General features: G+C 37.4%; 1 protein-coding gene across 3 annotated transcripts in view; it reads right to left on the bottom strand.

The window, feature by feature from the left end:
• BTBD8 (BTB domain containing 8) overlaps positions 1-17,103 on the bottom strand; it is a 116,602-nt gene that overhangs the window by 80,367 nt on the left and 19,132 nt on the right. For all 3 annotated transcript variants that reach the window (XM_019837433.3, XM_019837431.3, XM_019837432.3), the window contains exons 3-4: positions 11,397-11,617; positions 8,372-8,489 (exon numbers count right to left, since the gene is read on the bottom strand). In XM_019837433.3, coding sequence (XP_019692992.2) covers positions 8,372-8,489; positions 11,397-11,617 — 339 coding nt within the window. The remainder of the gene's footprint in view (positions 1-8,371; positions 8,490-11,396; positions 11,618-17,103) is intronic.

Genomic DNA, 17,103 nt, shown 5'->3' with positions numbered 1-17,103 from the left:
TTGATGGCAATGCAAGCTGGTGCAGCCACTCTGGAAAACAGTATGGAGGTTCCTCAAAAAACTAAAAATAGAACTACTCTACAACCCAGCAATTGCACTACTAGGCATTTATCCATGGGATACAGGTGTGCTGTTTCGAAGGGACACATGCACCCCCATGTTTATAGCAGCACTATCAACAATAGCCAAAGTATGAAGAGCCGAAATGTCCATCGGTGGATGAATGGATAAAGAAAATGTGGTATATATATATATATATACAATGGAGTATTACTCGGCAATCAAAAAGAATGAAATCTTGCCATTTGCAACTACATGGATGGAACTGGAGGGTATTATGCTAAGTGAAATTAGTCAATCAGAGAAAGACAAAAATGATATGACTTCACTCATATGAGGACTTTAAGAGACAAAACACATGAACATAACGGACGGGAAACAAAAATAATATAAAAACAGGGAGGGGGACAAAACATAAGAGACTCATAACTATGGAGAACAAACTGAGGGTTACGGGAGAGGTTATGAAAGGGGGGATGGGCTAAATGGGTAAGGGGCATTAAGGAATCTCCTCCTGAAATCACTGTTTCACTATATGCTAACTAATTTGGACGTAAATTTTAAAAAATAAAAAATGAAATAAAAAAAAGATGAAAAAAAAACTAAATGGGAAAAAAAAAAGAATGTGACTGTGTAAGTAACCTATGGCTCCAGTAGAGTACTCTGTATTCTGTAGTACATGGGTGCCAAGGCCACTTTGTCACAGGCTGTTCCCTGCAAATGACTGAGCACATCAGGGACACAAAACAGGCCTATTTCAGAGAGACAGGGCCTTTTCTGATGGGTGATTATGACCTGGGAACTTTCTAACAGTCTGCCGACTTTCCCTAGAACTGCACCACAGCCTAAGCCATTCCTACCCATGCTTCCATCCTTCCTCTTCTCCTTCCCTCAGGTTCAGATCAACACAACAGTTTAACAGCTCCTCCAGTCACCTCTGGATTCCTTCCCACATTCTCTCATGTGCATTTACCTAATAAATTTCTTGCAAGTCTAACCTCAATCCTCATGTCTGCTTCTCAGAAGACTTGAACTAACACAGCATGCTATTTCCATTTAAGTAAGATTAAACGCATCTGAGACTTACACAATTGGCCTGACTTTAGGATAGAAACTTAGAAAACATTCCTACTTAATTAGGATACAAGACTCCGTTTCAAAACTAATGCTGTAGATGGCACGGTGTATTAAAAATCCTTGCCAGATTTTTCACTTTCCAAAAAACATGCCGAAAACCATTTTCTCCTTTTGATTAAATTTAATCTCAACTGACAAGGCTGCTTCTGGCTCTGTCAAGATGCCCTAAATTCCCCCTTGCTCTTGCTTTAGTACACTGCTTGCTATTCAATACTTCCTGATGTTAGCTGAACTAGATTCACTACTCCAGGCAGAATAGTGGCCTGGATTACTCAGAGAAGCTCTAAAGAAGGACTTTTTTTTACTACAACTTTTTTTTTTTTTTTAAGTAATCTTGCTCCAAGAACACTTTCTAAACTTTTAACTCTACCAAACTAGATAAAGGTTAAGCCCAGGGTAGTGAATCCAAACATTCTGGAGTTGTCACTATTACCTAGTGCACTTCTTTGCAAACATTTTAGAAAACATAAACTTTAAAAAAGCTTTCTCTTGAGACATCCATTTTAACATCCACTGACTACAGCTTTCATAGGATTAGGCTTTCCTAAGTTAAAAAGTGATTTGTAAAGTATAATGGATGCCCTATTATCCAACAAAATTAGGACTAATAGTCATTTGGTTAATCAAAAAATTAAGAGGATTTTAAAAATTATTTGTATATATATTAATCATTTTGTTGTAACTTAAATATGGAAAAAGTATAGCATAGGAAATACAGACAATGATACTATAATAACTGTGTATAGGGACAGTGGTAACTACACTCATCATGGTGAGCATTGCATAATGTATAAGTTGTTGAATCACTATGTTATGCACTTGAAATTAATATAATATTACATGTCAACTACAATAAAAAAAATCTTTTTACTGAGTGTTAAAACAACTCCAGAAATTCCAAGTTATATGGGTAGAAGTAAGCTAAAAAACTTCTATATTCTTCAAGGAGAGAATACCACCAACCACTTGATAATGACTCTGACTTCTTGCAGGAAATTAGCAGTCTCAAAAAAACTCTTTACCCCTAACACTGAACAATCCTTCCTCCTCTGAAACTCTCCAAACTGTCTGCTTGCTCGCTTACAGCCAACCAATCACTGACAAAAGTACCTGAAGACCAGTTAGAACACCTCTCCCACTTCCCAAAACCACATTTTAATAAAACACCTGCCAATTACTTAAAAAAATACATACGAATTCATTCACAAATCTTTCACTGTAAGGTCATTCCCTCTTTTCTTTAATGTGAGTTCACTGACTAGAACCTTTTATTTCTTGCAAAAACTATATGTACGCACACCCATAATTTCTAATTCAAACTTCTTTAAGGTGAAGATGATGAGCACTTTGGTGGCTCAGTCGTTTAAGTGTCCGACTCTTGATTTTGGCTCAGGTCATAATCTGTGGGCTCATGAGTTTGAGCCCCGTGTCAGGCTCTGTGCTGTCAGTGTAGATAGCCCCTCTCTGCCCCTTCCCCTCTCTCAAAATAAGTAAATGAACTTCAAAAAAAAAAAAGTGAAGAATAAAATCTAAAACTTCTGTGAAGCAACTCAAGTATAGAATCATTTTAGATTTTCCTAACTTCCCCTCAAATTTTATATTGCTCACCTATATTAAATTCAACAGCAACTGGGGTGCCTGGGTGGCGCAGTCGGTTAAGCGGCAGACTTCAGCCAGGTCACAATCTCGCGGTCCGTGAGTTCGAGCCCCACGTCAGGCTCTGGGTTGACGGCTCAGAGCCTGGAGCCTGTTTCCGATTCTGTGTCTCCCGCTCTCTCTGCCCCTCCCCCGTTCATGCTCTGTCTCTCTCTGTCCCCAAAATAAATAAATGTTGAAAAATTCAACAGCAACTTTTAAAGCATCTCTCCTTTCCTGGATCTTTCCATTCACTTTACTTTCACTGGAACAATAACTCTTTTCATCTTCATGTATCATTGGTTTATTTGGTATTTTGTTAAGTTATGCCATGAAAATAATTAAGTTCAAATGGCATTAAATAGATTTGGGAACAACCCAAGTGACTCTTGGAAGACACAAACTCAGTGATAGGAACAGAAAAGTAGAAGCATACTAGAGAATAGCCTCTTACACCTGACAGTCCGCCCACTGTGCTACTAGCACCTTCTATAGAGAATATCTAAAGAGCAGTTTTAGTCAAGTATGGTTAAGGAGCTTCTACTGCAGGTGGTTTGTTTTCTTTCAGGCACCCAGAGCCTTTTGCTTTGGTTCCCTACTGCAACCTCCCTCAAAAGCCTGTGGCACCAAGGAATTTTATCTCTTTTCCCTCTACTGTTTGCACATCAAACGCCCCAAGTGGACAAGGTTGACCATTTATCACTAACAAAGTAATTAATATTAAGATGTTAGTGACTCATTTTATTGCATGGTAATTTGGAATTTTATTATAATTATTTCATTAAAGGGTCCTGGCAATCTGAACAAGACAGGGGATGGCAAACTTTTTCTGTAAAGGGACAGGTAAAAAATATCAGATATAAGTATCAGGCATTACAGGTTACTGTTGGATATGGTTCTTTGTCTTTGGTTGTTTCATATAAAAAGAGAGCAGTGACCAGATCTGAGCCATGGTTTGCCAACCTCCACTATAAGATAAGGTACAATAGGCAACAATGTGTCCCCCTTCCAGGTACCTAATACAAATTTGTAGCAACTAACATTTGCTGAAAGCTTAGTGTGCCAGCTATTGGGCTAAGTGTTTTGTGTATATCACCTGATTCAATCATCACAGCCATTCTATGCTATAATGACTGTTATTATTCTTTTCACAGATAAAGAAATTGAGACTTGAAGACATTAAGTAACTTCCCAACCATTCTGTAAATGGGGGAGTCAGAATCTAAACACTGAAAGACTGACTTCTGAATAACTAAAATACACACTTCTGAAAAAGCTTTCATGTGAACATATAACTAATACATACCTATGGCACAAACTAGAACACTGACCCGATTCAGTGCTAATTTGCTAAATATTCAGGAAAAAAATTTTAAAGGGAGAATTGAACACTTTAAATCAATGAATGAAAGTCTAATGGTATAATATCAGGCACTGAGAAGAAAGGTATTTTGGAAACGGTATCAGATCTAGAGTGTCAAAGCTAAAATCAGGACACACTGCCAAACTTTTTCAATAAAGCAGCACAAGGAAATCTTAATTATGGAACACAGAAGTGCAACAAACAGACTATCTTAAAAATGTAACAGGTTTGGGGTGCCTGGCTGGCTCAGTCAGTAGAAGGTGCAACTCTTTTTTTTTTTTTTTTTTAATGTTTATTTATATTTGAGAGAGACAGAGCCTGAACAGGTGAGGGGCAGAAGGAGAGAGAGAGAGAGAGAGACAGAGAGACAGAGAGACAGAGACAGAGACAGAGACAGAATCTGAAGCAGGCTCCAGGCTCTGAACTGCCGGCACAGAGCCTGACATGGGGCTTGAATCCACGAACCATGAGATCATGACCTGAGCGAAGTCAGGGGCTTAACCAACTGAGTCACCCAGGTGCCCAGAGGGTGCAACTCTTGATCTTAGGATTGTAAGTTTCAGTCCCACGATTGGTATAGAGATTATTTAAAAATAAAATCTTAAAAAAAAATTATAACATTCTACTTTTCTCAGAAAACACTACAGTAATAAATAATGCCATAACATAGGAGATCGGCAATAGATTGGATCAGGAAGAAACTTAGGGGTAGGCTGAAGATAACAGAAGGAAATACAAGAAGACAGAAATGTACAATTCATCTAGTGATTGAGAGCAATTTGGGCAGGGAAGTAATGTTACAGAGGTCTACAAAAGAGGATAAAGTGTAGTAGTGTCCCAGGAAGCAATACTCAGGAAAGGAGTAACATAACAAACAGGATCAATGAACTCTAATGGGTACTCCTTTTATTATATATAACCTCCCTCCTCTCAAAAAGAACTCTCTCCAGTTCTCCTCTGAGTAGAAGTATTGGAAATAACAAGGACAAATACGTGTGAAGAGTGAAGAGGATGCTTCAAAGGGCAAAAGACCTATGTAGATGGAGAAGAATACAGTAAATGTGACTTTTCCTGGAGGCCTATTGCTGTTCCACCATTCCTTGGGTTGGGGGGAAATGCAAGTGATCCAAATCATGTTTCTGTGCTTGTCCCACATAAGTAAAGTGCATACAAGCTGTTGCTACTATCTCCACAAAAGCTTGTATCAAAGGCCTATTGCCTGGATGAGAAAAGCAAATACCCATACAGTACTTTAAAGTAATTTAAGCCTCATAATCACCTTGTGAGATGAGTACTTTAAGAATCTCCATGTTTGATGAGGATGGCGAAGCACAGAATGGTTAAATGCCCAAATTCACATAGCTAAAAGATAGTAGAGCTAGAATTCAAACCCATGAAGAAAGGTTCTACACACAGTTCACACACTCTTAAACACTCTGTTATAAAATGACTTCTTTGGCTTAATTGTGCCACCCCAAGCAAGTGAATGGCATAAGACTGTCTTGAAGCATTGCTATGAAGAGCTCCAGGCACTAAGCTGGGGATCAAAATAAAGACTGGACAGAGCAACTAGCAACTTGGAGAGATAATCTTGGAAGAACCAGATATCAGGGATGTTTTTGAGGGAGGACCTTGACCATGAGGGAAAGACAGGGACTCAAGAAAAGAAGAAACTACCTCATTACCACATCAATTTGGACATATTAAACTAGCAAACTAAACTGTTATAAAGACCTAATGAGAATGTAATTCTGATAATAAATCCTGGTATTTGTGAGTACTTGCCTGATATTTTAATATATCAGTACATATAAATTAAAAATTAAAACGGCCATATCACAAATGGATTTTTAGTCACACCACTAAGATAAATGCTGACATTGATTAGCTAGAACAAGAAGTTATTCAGAAAGTTCTGATGTTGGGCTTTAGACTACATGATATGAATATGTGTCTTCTGAACTACTGACATAATATTCCTTAAACTGAATAATAAAATTATTATGTACTAAACAGAGAGTTGTTCAAGTTTGGACTAGAATGGCAATCTTGAGATTGAGAATTTGCCACTGTAACTCACATAAGTGTGCTAACAACAAAGTAGGAAAACTAAAGCCAGATCCTCTTAGAACATATGCTCAGGAAGTTGCCTTTCTAGGGAGTATATATTTTTATTGCTTGGTGAACAAAATAAACCAGAAATGTGAGCAAGAACTCTCCTGGAATGCAAACCTAATATTCTAGATCCAGTTCCTAAAACATAGTTCACTGTCAAACAGCACACAGAGACCAAATATAAACACTGTTTGAGGATATATTGCAAGATCACAAGGTCTTGTTTTCCCTGTATGAGAACAATAACCTTAGGGCTCTATAAATAAAACTTTGGTAGAATGTCCATGTGGTTTCAAGAAAAACCTGAACACATCGGGGCGCCTGGGTGGCTCAGTCGGTTGAGCGACTGACTTCGGCTCAGGTCATGATCTCACGGTTTGTGAGTTCGAGCCCCACGTCGGGCTCTGTGCTGCTTGGAGCCTGGAGTCTGCTTCGGATTCTGTGTCTCCCTCTCTCTCTCTCTGCCCTTCCCCCACTCATGCTCTGTCTTTCTCTGTCTAGAAATAAACATTAAAAAAAAATTAAAAAAAAAAGAAAAACCTAAACACATAATTAATCTTTAAAATAAAATTGCATTGCTTCCCTTCCACCAAAAAGAAAGACACAAACATACACATGCACACACACACACACACACAATTTGGGAAATACATATACATGATATGGAAAATATTAATAAATGTGTATTGGGGCACCTGGGTGGCTCAGTTGATGAAGCATCTGACTCTTGGTTTTGGGCCAGGTCATGATCTTACGGTTTGTGAGTCCGAGCCTTGTGTTGGGCTCTATGCTGATAGCATGGAGCCTGCTTGGGATTCTCTCTCTCTCTCTCTCTCTCTCTCTCTCTCTCTGTCTCTGTCTCCCCCTATTTGTCCCCCACTCACGTTTGCTTTCTCTCTCTTAAAATAAACATTTAAAAGTATATATAATTCTGCATTATACTCTGCATTTTACTATGTATAATGCAGATTTCATAAAAATTTGAAAAAATGTGCATATGTAGCTCTTATAGTTACAAAATACATGTTCCCAAGAGAAAAGTTCAAATTTTGAATGGTAAACAGTCTGATAAAAACTGGTAATCCTAGAGTTAGCAATGTACTCCTGTCAATTAACTGGCAAAGCCAGTATGATTTTTAAGAGCACAAACATCACTACTGTCGGCATGGCGGATTCTTATAATCTGAACCCATTACTAATTTCATCAAGAATGTGAACCCTTGAACCTAGAAGACTGCTTCTTGCCACTACTAATAGTCTGGTTCTTTCTCTTCAGCAGAACCAGAATAACTTATCAACATTCTATTTGAAACACAAAGAGAGGGAGAAAAAAGAGACCGGGTTCCTCAGTTTTCTGGTTCTGTTTCTAGTCCCTTTGAGGCCCATCTGTACTTCTTTCCCTTGAATTCCAAAAGAAAATCTGTATTTCTTATTAAAATTTGTTCTTCTTTTCAGATTTTAGTTACTTGCAAAAAAGAGTAGGCTTTAATTTGAAATCCAAAAGCCTAGAATGTCTAAGCAACCCAACTGTAAAGCACAATAATGGTTTTTAAAAAGTACATTGAGATATTAAACCTCCTAATCAACACTATTCATAAAAATATCTATTCTGAATCAAAGACTTCGAGCCAAAATGCATCCAGAGAAAATACATGTCATTCATGTAGAAGTAATCATTCTCAATACTATAATGCCTGTGAAATTAAAAATTGCATTTAATTACATTTTCTGTGACAGTGGCTTTCAAACCTATTTTAGGCAACAGAGTATTTTTTCCTAATGAAATCTTAGGTTCATGTCCAACGCAAAGCAGACATCTGTTCTGGCTGAAGCACCACACATATCTGGGTGGGGAGATGCAAGCCTGTGTGAGCCTCAGGCAGAATACCCTGCCTGATGTCCAACTTCCTCCCCTGTCAAAGGCCCCCTGAGGCATCACCATGAAACCCCTTTTATTTTTGTGAATAAGAGCTTGAAAACCACTGTGCTAGAAAGAGACAGCCACCCTTTTAATCTTTACTTTCACAACCAACACACCAAATCAATCACATGCCTATTTACCTGTGAGCTTTAAAATTTTTTCCATCAACATAAATATCAATATCTGGGCAACAATGTTTCACGTATAGTTTCAATAAATCTTCTCCTAATTCAGATGCAGGATCCAAGTCATAATTATCTTTAAAAGAGAAAAAGAAAACTAAAAAGTAGTTTATTATAAATATACAAAAATTTTGTGTTTTAATATTAACCTAATGTTTTTCCCCATAATTATCTTGATTAGCTACTAAGAGAGAACAACAGTAACTGAAATACTGAACTGGTAAATTCAAAATAAAACAATTTAAAAATCATCTATATCTTATTTTGAAATATAAACTTCAACTTATATTTAAATACAAACATATCTTTTAATGTAGGTACATATTTAAATGTAGATAATATTATACAAAACTATACACCAAAATTGAAGCCACTTTATGAACTCTTAAGATGCTAGAAAATTTTCCAATTTTGATATCCTTTTTCACTACCTAATTCCTTCCTACTCTTGTTCATGAATTTTTGGTGAGAATGACATTTAAACCAACAGATTCTCAACTGTAAGCAATGGGATTTTTTCAGCACTTAAGAAAATAAATATTTTAAAAAGTATCTCTACTTCAAAAGATTCATCATTCAGAAAGTGAGGAGTGAAATGTAAAACATGTTTACATTTTAAGAAATTACTACACTATATATCATAGCTATATCAATCCAGAAACTTTAGTCAGTACATCTGCTGAGGATCTGTCACTGGGGACAGATTCCCACTAACCAAATTACAAATTTATAAATTTATATATTCATAAGCCAGAACGTCATTATTGGTCCTATACCAAAAGACAGCCAGAATCCAACCACAACTCAGTATCTCCATAGCTACCACTGCAGTCCAAGCCACCATCACCTCGCACCTAGATTTCTGCAGTAACTTCCCAACACATCTCCCACTCTTGACTCCCACAGTCTATTTTTGACAAAGCATTTAGAGGCATGTTTTAAAATGCAATTCAAATCCTGATCCATCCCAGTTCAAAACCTTATGGCTCTGTCTTTTTTTTTTTTTTTTTTTTTTACAGTAAAAGCCAAAGTCTTACAATGGCTTACCAGGCCCCACAACATCTGGCTCCTCACTATGCAGGTGGTTGGGGACTAGTCGGAGCTCTCTCATCCTGGAGGGCCACAGCTGCCCAATGCAGGCTGACGGGGTGCATTCTGTGCACCTGACTCTTATCTGCATAACAGTATAACCCTTAGTGTCAGAATTGAATTGTTGGATACCCAGTTGATACTGGATAATTGGTTGGTGTGGAGAAAAAAACACCACATTTTGGTGTCAGAAGTGGTGCCAAGAAAAAAAAACCACAATCACAGAAACCCAAAACTCAACGTTCCTCAAGCTGAAGTCATCGTTCCACTCTATCCTAATCTTCCTCTGCTTATACTCCATAAGCCTGCCAAATAGTACCACCCAAACTCTCTAAAATGGCTTATAAGGAGGGGCGCCTGGGTGGCTCAGTCAGTTAAGCGTCTGACTTCAGCTCAGGTCATGATCTCACAGTCCGTGAGTTCGAGCCCCATATCAGACTCTGTGCTGACAGCTCAGATCCTGCAGCCTGCTTGGGATTCTGTGTCTCCCTCTCTCTCTCTCTGCACCTCTCCTGCTCACACTCTGTCTCTCTTTCTTTCAAAAATAAATAAACATTAAAAAAATGGTTTATAAGGAAAGTGACTACTAGTCTTGGTTTGCCTGGGACAATCCCAGTTAATGCCTGTTGCCCCAGAGTAATTATAAACTGCAGTAATAACTTTGCACTCTTTCAAAAGTATCCAAATTTGGACAATAAGAAATAAGGTCATCCTTTATATAAGGTTTTCAGTGATCTGGCTTCTGCTTGTATCTCCAGGTTCATCTCTTACTGTGACCATTCTTGTCCCCTCTTCCACCCCGGTCCTACAACAAACTATTACCAGTATTCAAAATTTGCTCTGTGCCTGGGGTCATTCTGCCTCTAATAGGCAGGTCATGTTTTTTCCTTTGCCTGTAGTACTTCTCCCCTAAACTCTTTAGCCTGGCTAACTCCTGTTTTTTTCCACTGAGATTCAACTCAGATATCACTCCTTTCTATCTCTCCATCTTCATCTCTAACTCTATATGCAGAGGAGGATGGGCAGATCTGCCAGAAACCTATGAAAGTCTCCTAATTTTGGTGTTCCTCTCTTGTGGTGCAATGCCACTGCATGTGCAAGGTAACATCAGGTCACATAACCTTGTGGGGACTGGGGGTTGGGAACTGGCACTAAGACACAATGTAAGTAATAAACAGTCAATTTTGTGATCCAGAGATTTCAAGGTTCCTGTTAGAATATCTATTACTATATCTATATCATTTATACTTGTATCTATCTGTACCTATTCCTGTGCCCTTAACATCCTCCTTCTGCCAATTCACAATAGTTCACAAACTATAACCCTTCTGACACCCACTTCCACAAACTAAAGTTATTTTTCAAGGACAAACACCATATTTACTATACTATTTATGTATTTCTTAACATGTGTAAAACTGTATCATTTTTATTAGATTCCTATCTTTTAAGACATAGCACAACAAAATTTTCAGTAATTTTTTTGTCATGATAAAATATAATGGTGATTTTTATGCTGCATATTGTTTTTAAGTAGTGCCTATATTGTGTTATAACAGAACTGACTCTATAGTCTGCTAAAGCTTTCATTGGTATAGATAAGGATAAGGATGGTGACGTGGAGGTTTAAGAGGAGAATTGTGAATTATATGTGTATTTATTCAGATTAATACCATCTCCAATTGTTTGGAAAAACTAGGAGTTTCACTTACCCATAAAAAATTTACTTTTAGTTACTTTTATTACATCTACTTTCATTCTACCTTTATTTCATCTCCTATAAAAAAGAGATCAGTAGAATTGATTTTTGAAATATGTTTTCTCCAACTGTATCAGAATATAATTACTTTCACAGCTATACAATTTTCTAAAAATCCACCAAAAAATAGCTCACCAGTAGAAATTAAATTGTGTACTCCAACATCGACATCCTCTGGAACTTCATGCTTCTGAAGAGAACAATCAGATGACTCTACAGATGATCTTCCATCGTTGTCAGTGGAGATTCCAAAGCTGAAGTCACATTTCTTTTGTGGCACTCCCCTCACCACTATCTTTTTCCTAAGAATTTCTTCTTCATAGTTTCTTATGTTTCTGTCTGATGAATATACAACCCTAAAAGAATATGTAAAGTATTACTAAAAATGTTAGTGATTCTTAAAAGCTAGTTTACCAAGCACTGCCTTCGTATAAAACAACGACATAATTTTATAACTATTTTTATCTGGGCTAACTGGAAAAAAGATCAATCTCAAAGAGCAGAAAGTTTTAAAAGTAGTCTATAAAATATTTTAATGTTCAGAATATATAATACCATCAAACTAGATGACCCAGATGAAATGGACAATTCCTAGAAAGGCACACACTACCAAACCTGACTTAAGAAGAAATAGAATAACTGAATGGTCTGTTCAGGTATAGGTCTTATACCAACTAGAGAGACTGAGTTAGTAATCAAAAACTTCCCACAAAGAAAAATCCAGAACTAGATGGCTCCACAGGTGAACTTGACCAAATGCTTAAAGAATTAACACCAATCCTTCACAAACTTTTCCAAAAAACATAACTCAGAACACACTCCAACTCATTCTGAGGCCATTATTACCTGATACAAAAGCAGACAAAGACATCATAAGAAAACCACAGACTAATATTCCTTATTAATATAGATGAAAAAATTCCTTAGCAAAGTAATAGCAAACTGAATCTAGCAACATATAAAAAGTATTATACATTACAAACAAATGGGGTTTATTTCAGGAATTCAAGGGTAGCTAAGCAAATAAAAATCAAAATTATACATCATATGCTATAGTCTGAATATTTGTATACCCTCAAAATTCTCTAAGAGGTAATTAGGTGGAGCCGTCATGAATAGGATTAGTGCCCTTATATAAGAGGCTCCAAAAAGATCCCTCTCCTCCTTCCACCATGAGCACAGTGAGAAGTCAGCATCTACAACCCAGAATAGGGTTTTCACCAGAATCCTATCATACTGGCACTCTGACCTTGAACTTCCAGCCTCCAGAACTATGAGAAATAAATTTTTGTTGTTTATATGCCACTCAGTCTGTAGTATTTTGTTACAGCAGCCCAAAGACCTCACAAAACCTTTTAAATTTAGTCCTCTTAGCAGGACTAAGACACCATATCAACGGGACAAACACCATATGATCACCCCTATAGATGCAGAAAAAGCATTTGACAAAATCCAATACCTTGTCAAAATAATACACTCAAAAAAACTAGGAATAGAAGGAAAGTCCCCAACCTGATAAAGAACATCTATGAAAAACCCACAGCTAACACTGTATTTAATAGTACAAGACTGAAAGCTTTCCTTCTAAATCAGAAAGGATGCCTGCCTGTTCTTATTACTTCTATTCAACATTTAACTGGAGGTTCTAGCCAGGGGATTAGGCAAGAAAAAGAAGAGGCATCTGGATTGAAGGAACAAGTAAAGCTATCTCTATTTACAAATGGCAAACTTATATACAGAAATCCTTGGAAATCCACTACAAAAACTATTTGTTAACCACGTTCTACAAGGTTGCAGGATACAAAATCAATATGCAGTAATCAACCATATTTTTAGATACTAACAATGAACAATCCAAAACAAAATTAGAAAATAATACCATTTATAATAGCATCAAAAAGATAAAACACTTGACATATTTCACCAAAAAGCATAAGACTTGTATGCTGAAAACTATAAAACAATGCTGAAAGCAATTTTATAAATGGAAATACATTCCAGATGATTTAATATTGTTAGAATGACAGTACTCTCTGGGGCACCTGGGTGGTTCAGTTAGGTTAAGCAACCGACTTCGGCTCAGGTCATGATCTCTCACGGCTTGTGGGTTCAAGCCCTGCATCTCGCTCTCTGCGGTCAGCACAGAGCCCACTTCAGATCTTCTGTGCACCCCCCAACCCCTCTCCCAACTAGCTCTTTCTCTCTCTTAAAAATAAACATTTAAAAAAAGATGGCAGTACTCTCTCAATTGATCTACAATGTATTATCTATCAAAATTCAACTACTTTTCTGCAGAAATCAAAAAATCAATCCTCAAATTCAAACATAAATGCAAGGGACCCAGAATAGTCAAAACAATCTTGACAAAGAACAAAGTTGGACAATTCATAAGTTCCCAAATTTTTAAGCTTCCTACAAAGCTACAATCATCCATACTATGTGGTAATGACATGAGAATAAACATATAAATCAGTGGAACAGAAATGACTATTAAGAACTACATATATATGCAACAAATTTTGACAACAGTGTCGAAGGGGCGCCTGGGTGGCGCAGTCGGTTAAGCGTCCGACTTCAGCCAGGTCACGATCTCGCGGTCCGTGAGTTCGAGCCCCGTGTCGGGCTCTGGGCTGATGGCTCAGAGCCTGGAGCCTGTTTCCGTTTCTGTGTCTCCCTCTCTCTCTGCCCCTCGCCATTCATGCTCTGTCTCTCTCTGTCCCAAAAATAAATAAACGTTGAAAAAAAAAATAAAAAAAAAAAAAAAAGAAATATATATTTGGTCTTTGCCTACTGTTCTGGGCACATATTTCCTAAAACCGTTATAATTTCCTATGCAAGAGCCATAGAGACATCTTTTGTTATAATATTTAGCTTTGTTCTTAGCTTCTGAAATAAAAGGAATAAAAGTGAAATGGACGGCTTTTCTTATTCATAACAAGCCCTTTGAACCACAGCAGAGTTTACATTAATGAGCTAGGTGACATTTGGAAAGTCACCAAGGATGGGCGCTGGTTGGCAAGAGAGAATCATCAATGGCCAATGACTTAATCCATCATGTCTATGCAATAAATCCTCCATACCTAAAGGATGGGATTTGGAGAACCTCTTGGTTGTTGAACACATGGAGGTGCTGGGAGAGTGGTGTACCCACAGAGGGCATGGGAGCTCCACACGCCTTCCCACATCCTAGCCCTCTGAATCTCTTCCATCTGGCTGTTCTTGAGTTATATCCTTTTTTAGATAACTGGCAATCTAGCAAGTATAATCTTTTCCTGCATTCTATGAGCTATTCTAGCAAATTAATTGAACCTGAGAAAGGGTTTATGGGAACCTCCAATTCACATCTGGTTGGTCAGAAGCACAGAGAAGGAACAACTTGGACTTGCAACTGGCATCTGAAAAGGTTGGGGACAGTCTTATGGAACTGCACCTTTAATCTGTGGGATCAAATAATATCTCCAAGTAGTGTCAGAATTGAGTTAAATCTGTAGGACACCCAGCTGGTGTCTGGAGAATCTCAGAATTGCTTGGTATGGGGGAAAACTCCCACCCATTTGGTGACCAGAAAGGTCAGAAGTGACATATTCTCTGAGTAGAGTATTAAAAGTAAAGGAGACGCACAATAACATGTTCTTCCTTTACAGGTGTCCAGACAATCCAACAGGAAAAGACTAGGCTCTTCAAAAGTCGGTGCTGAGACAACTGGATTTCCAAATGCAAAAAAGCTGGATATGAGCTTCACAGTACATACAAAAATTAATTCAGAATAGGTTAAAGATCTAAATGTAAGAATTTAAAAAGTATACAAAGGTATAAATCTTCATGACCTTGGATTAGGGAATGGTTTCTTACATATAACCCCAAAAACACAAGTAACCAAAAAAAGACAAAATGAAAATCACAGAAATTATAAACTTTTGTACTTTCAAGGACATATGAAGAAAGTTAAAAGACAACTCAAAGAATGGGAGAAAATGCTTGCAAATCACATACCTGATAAGAAACTTGTAACTAGAATATATAAAGAATTTTAAAAATTCTTTTATATAGAATAAAATTCTTACATAGAGACTATATAACAAATAAAAACAGGGCACCTAGGTGGCTCAGTGAGTTAAGCGGCCAACTACTGATTTTGGCTCAGGTCGTGATCTCACAGTTTATGGGATGGAACCTCATGTTAACAGCACACAGCCTGCTTGGAATTCCCTCTCTCCCTCTCTGTCTGCCGCTCCCCGGCTTGTGTGTACTCTCTCTCTCTCTCTCTCTCTCCAAATAAATAAACATTAAAAAAAAATAAAAACAAAAAATACAGAATATATAAAGAATTAAAAAATATAAATGATGTTCAATAATATAAAGATAAATGATTCAACTTACAAATGGGCAAAGAATATGAATAGAGATCAGGACGCCTGGGTGACTGAGTTGTTTAAGAATCTGACTCTTGATTTCAGATCGGGTCATGATCTCGCTGTTCATGAGTTCAAGCCCTGCATCGGGCTCTGCTTGGGATTCTCTCTCTCTGTCCCTCCCCAGCTTGTACACATCCTCTCTGTCTCTTTCAAAATAAATAAACTTTAAAAAATTATATATAACAAAAAGAATGTGAATAGAGTTTACCAAAGAAAATATATAATAGCCAATATGCACACAAAAAAGATATTCAACATCATTAGCCATCAGAGAAATGCAAATCAAAACCACAATGAGATACCTTTCACACCTACTAAGGTGGCTATAATCAAAATGACAGATAACAACAAGTGTTGTCAAGAATGCAGAAAAATTGGAATCCTCATACATGCTGGTAGGAATGTAAAATGGTGTAGCCTCTTTGGAAAAGAGTCTGGCATTTCCTCAAAAGTTTACCATATGATCCAGCAATTTCCCTCCTAGGTATATAACATGAGAGAAATGAAAACATGTTCACACAAAAATGTGCACATCAATGTTCAGAGTGGAATTATTCATTACAGCCAAAAAGTCAAAACAACCCAAATGTCTATCAACTCATGAATGGATAAACAAAATATGGTATATCCATATGCATAGAAGAGATTTAACATAGCAGCCCTGACTACTATCTTTTAAAAGATTTAATTATAAGGTTAGCCCTTGGCTTGTATCTGAGAACATGATTTTAGGAGTTTTCCTGGAATTCTATAAATGATAAGGGTGGCTTGTTATGTTTAAACTATTTACACGAACAATATGGGTAATGTTAAACACCCGCTTGCCTTCCAGGAGTCTGGAATATGGATGCGAAATAGACACAGGGTGTCTACATGACAAATGCTTAGTAAAAACCCTGGGCACTGAGCTTCTAATGAGCTCCCCTGGTTGGCAACATTTCAGAAGTGCTGTCACAACTCATTGCTAGGGGAATTAAGCATGTACTGTGTGACTCCACTGGAAGAAGACTCTTGGAAGCTTGCACCTCGTTTCCCATGGACTTCACATCATGTGCCTTTTCTCTTTATTTCTTTTGTAATAAATCATAGCCTAGAATATGACTATGTGCTGAGTCCTAGGAGCCCTCCTAGGAAATCGTCAAACCTGAGGATGATCTGGATGATCCTTTATCCATCATACAATGAAATATTCAGCCATGAAAACCAATGAAGTACTGATAAACACGACATCAATGAACCTTGAAAACATCACACCAAGTTTAAAAAGCCAGACATAAAGGGATGTGTACTATATGGTTCCATTTATATGAAATGCCCAGAATAGGCAAAACCATAAAGGCAGAAAGTAGATTATTGGTTGCTAGGAACTGGGAGAAAAGAGAGTGAGACATGATTGCCGGGGGCATGGAATTTCCTTTTAGGATGGT

The sequence above is a fragment of the Felis catus genome, chromosome C1 (assembly GCF_018350175.1).
Source record: "Felis catus isolate Fca126 chromosome C1, F.catus_Fca126_mat1.0, whole genome shotgun sequence".
Taxonomy (NCBI): Eukaryota; Metazoa; Chordata; class Mammalia; order Carnivora; family Felidae; genus Felis; species Felis catus.
The sequence above is the reverse complement of the archived record's forward strand: the minus strand, read 5'-3'. Positions and strand labels throughout refer to the sequence as shown.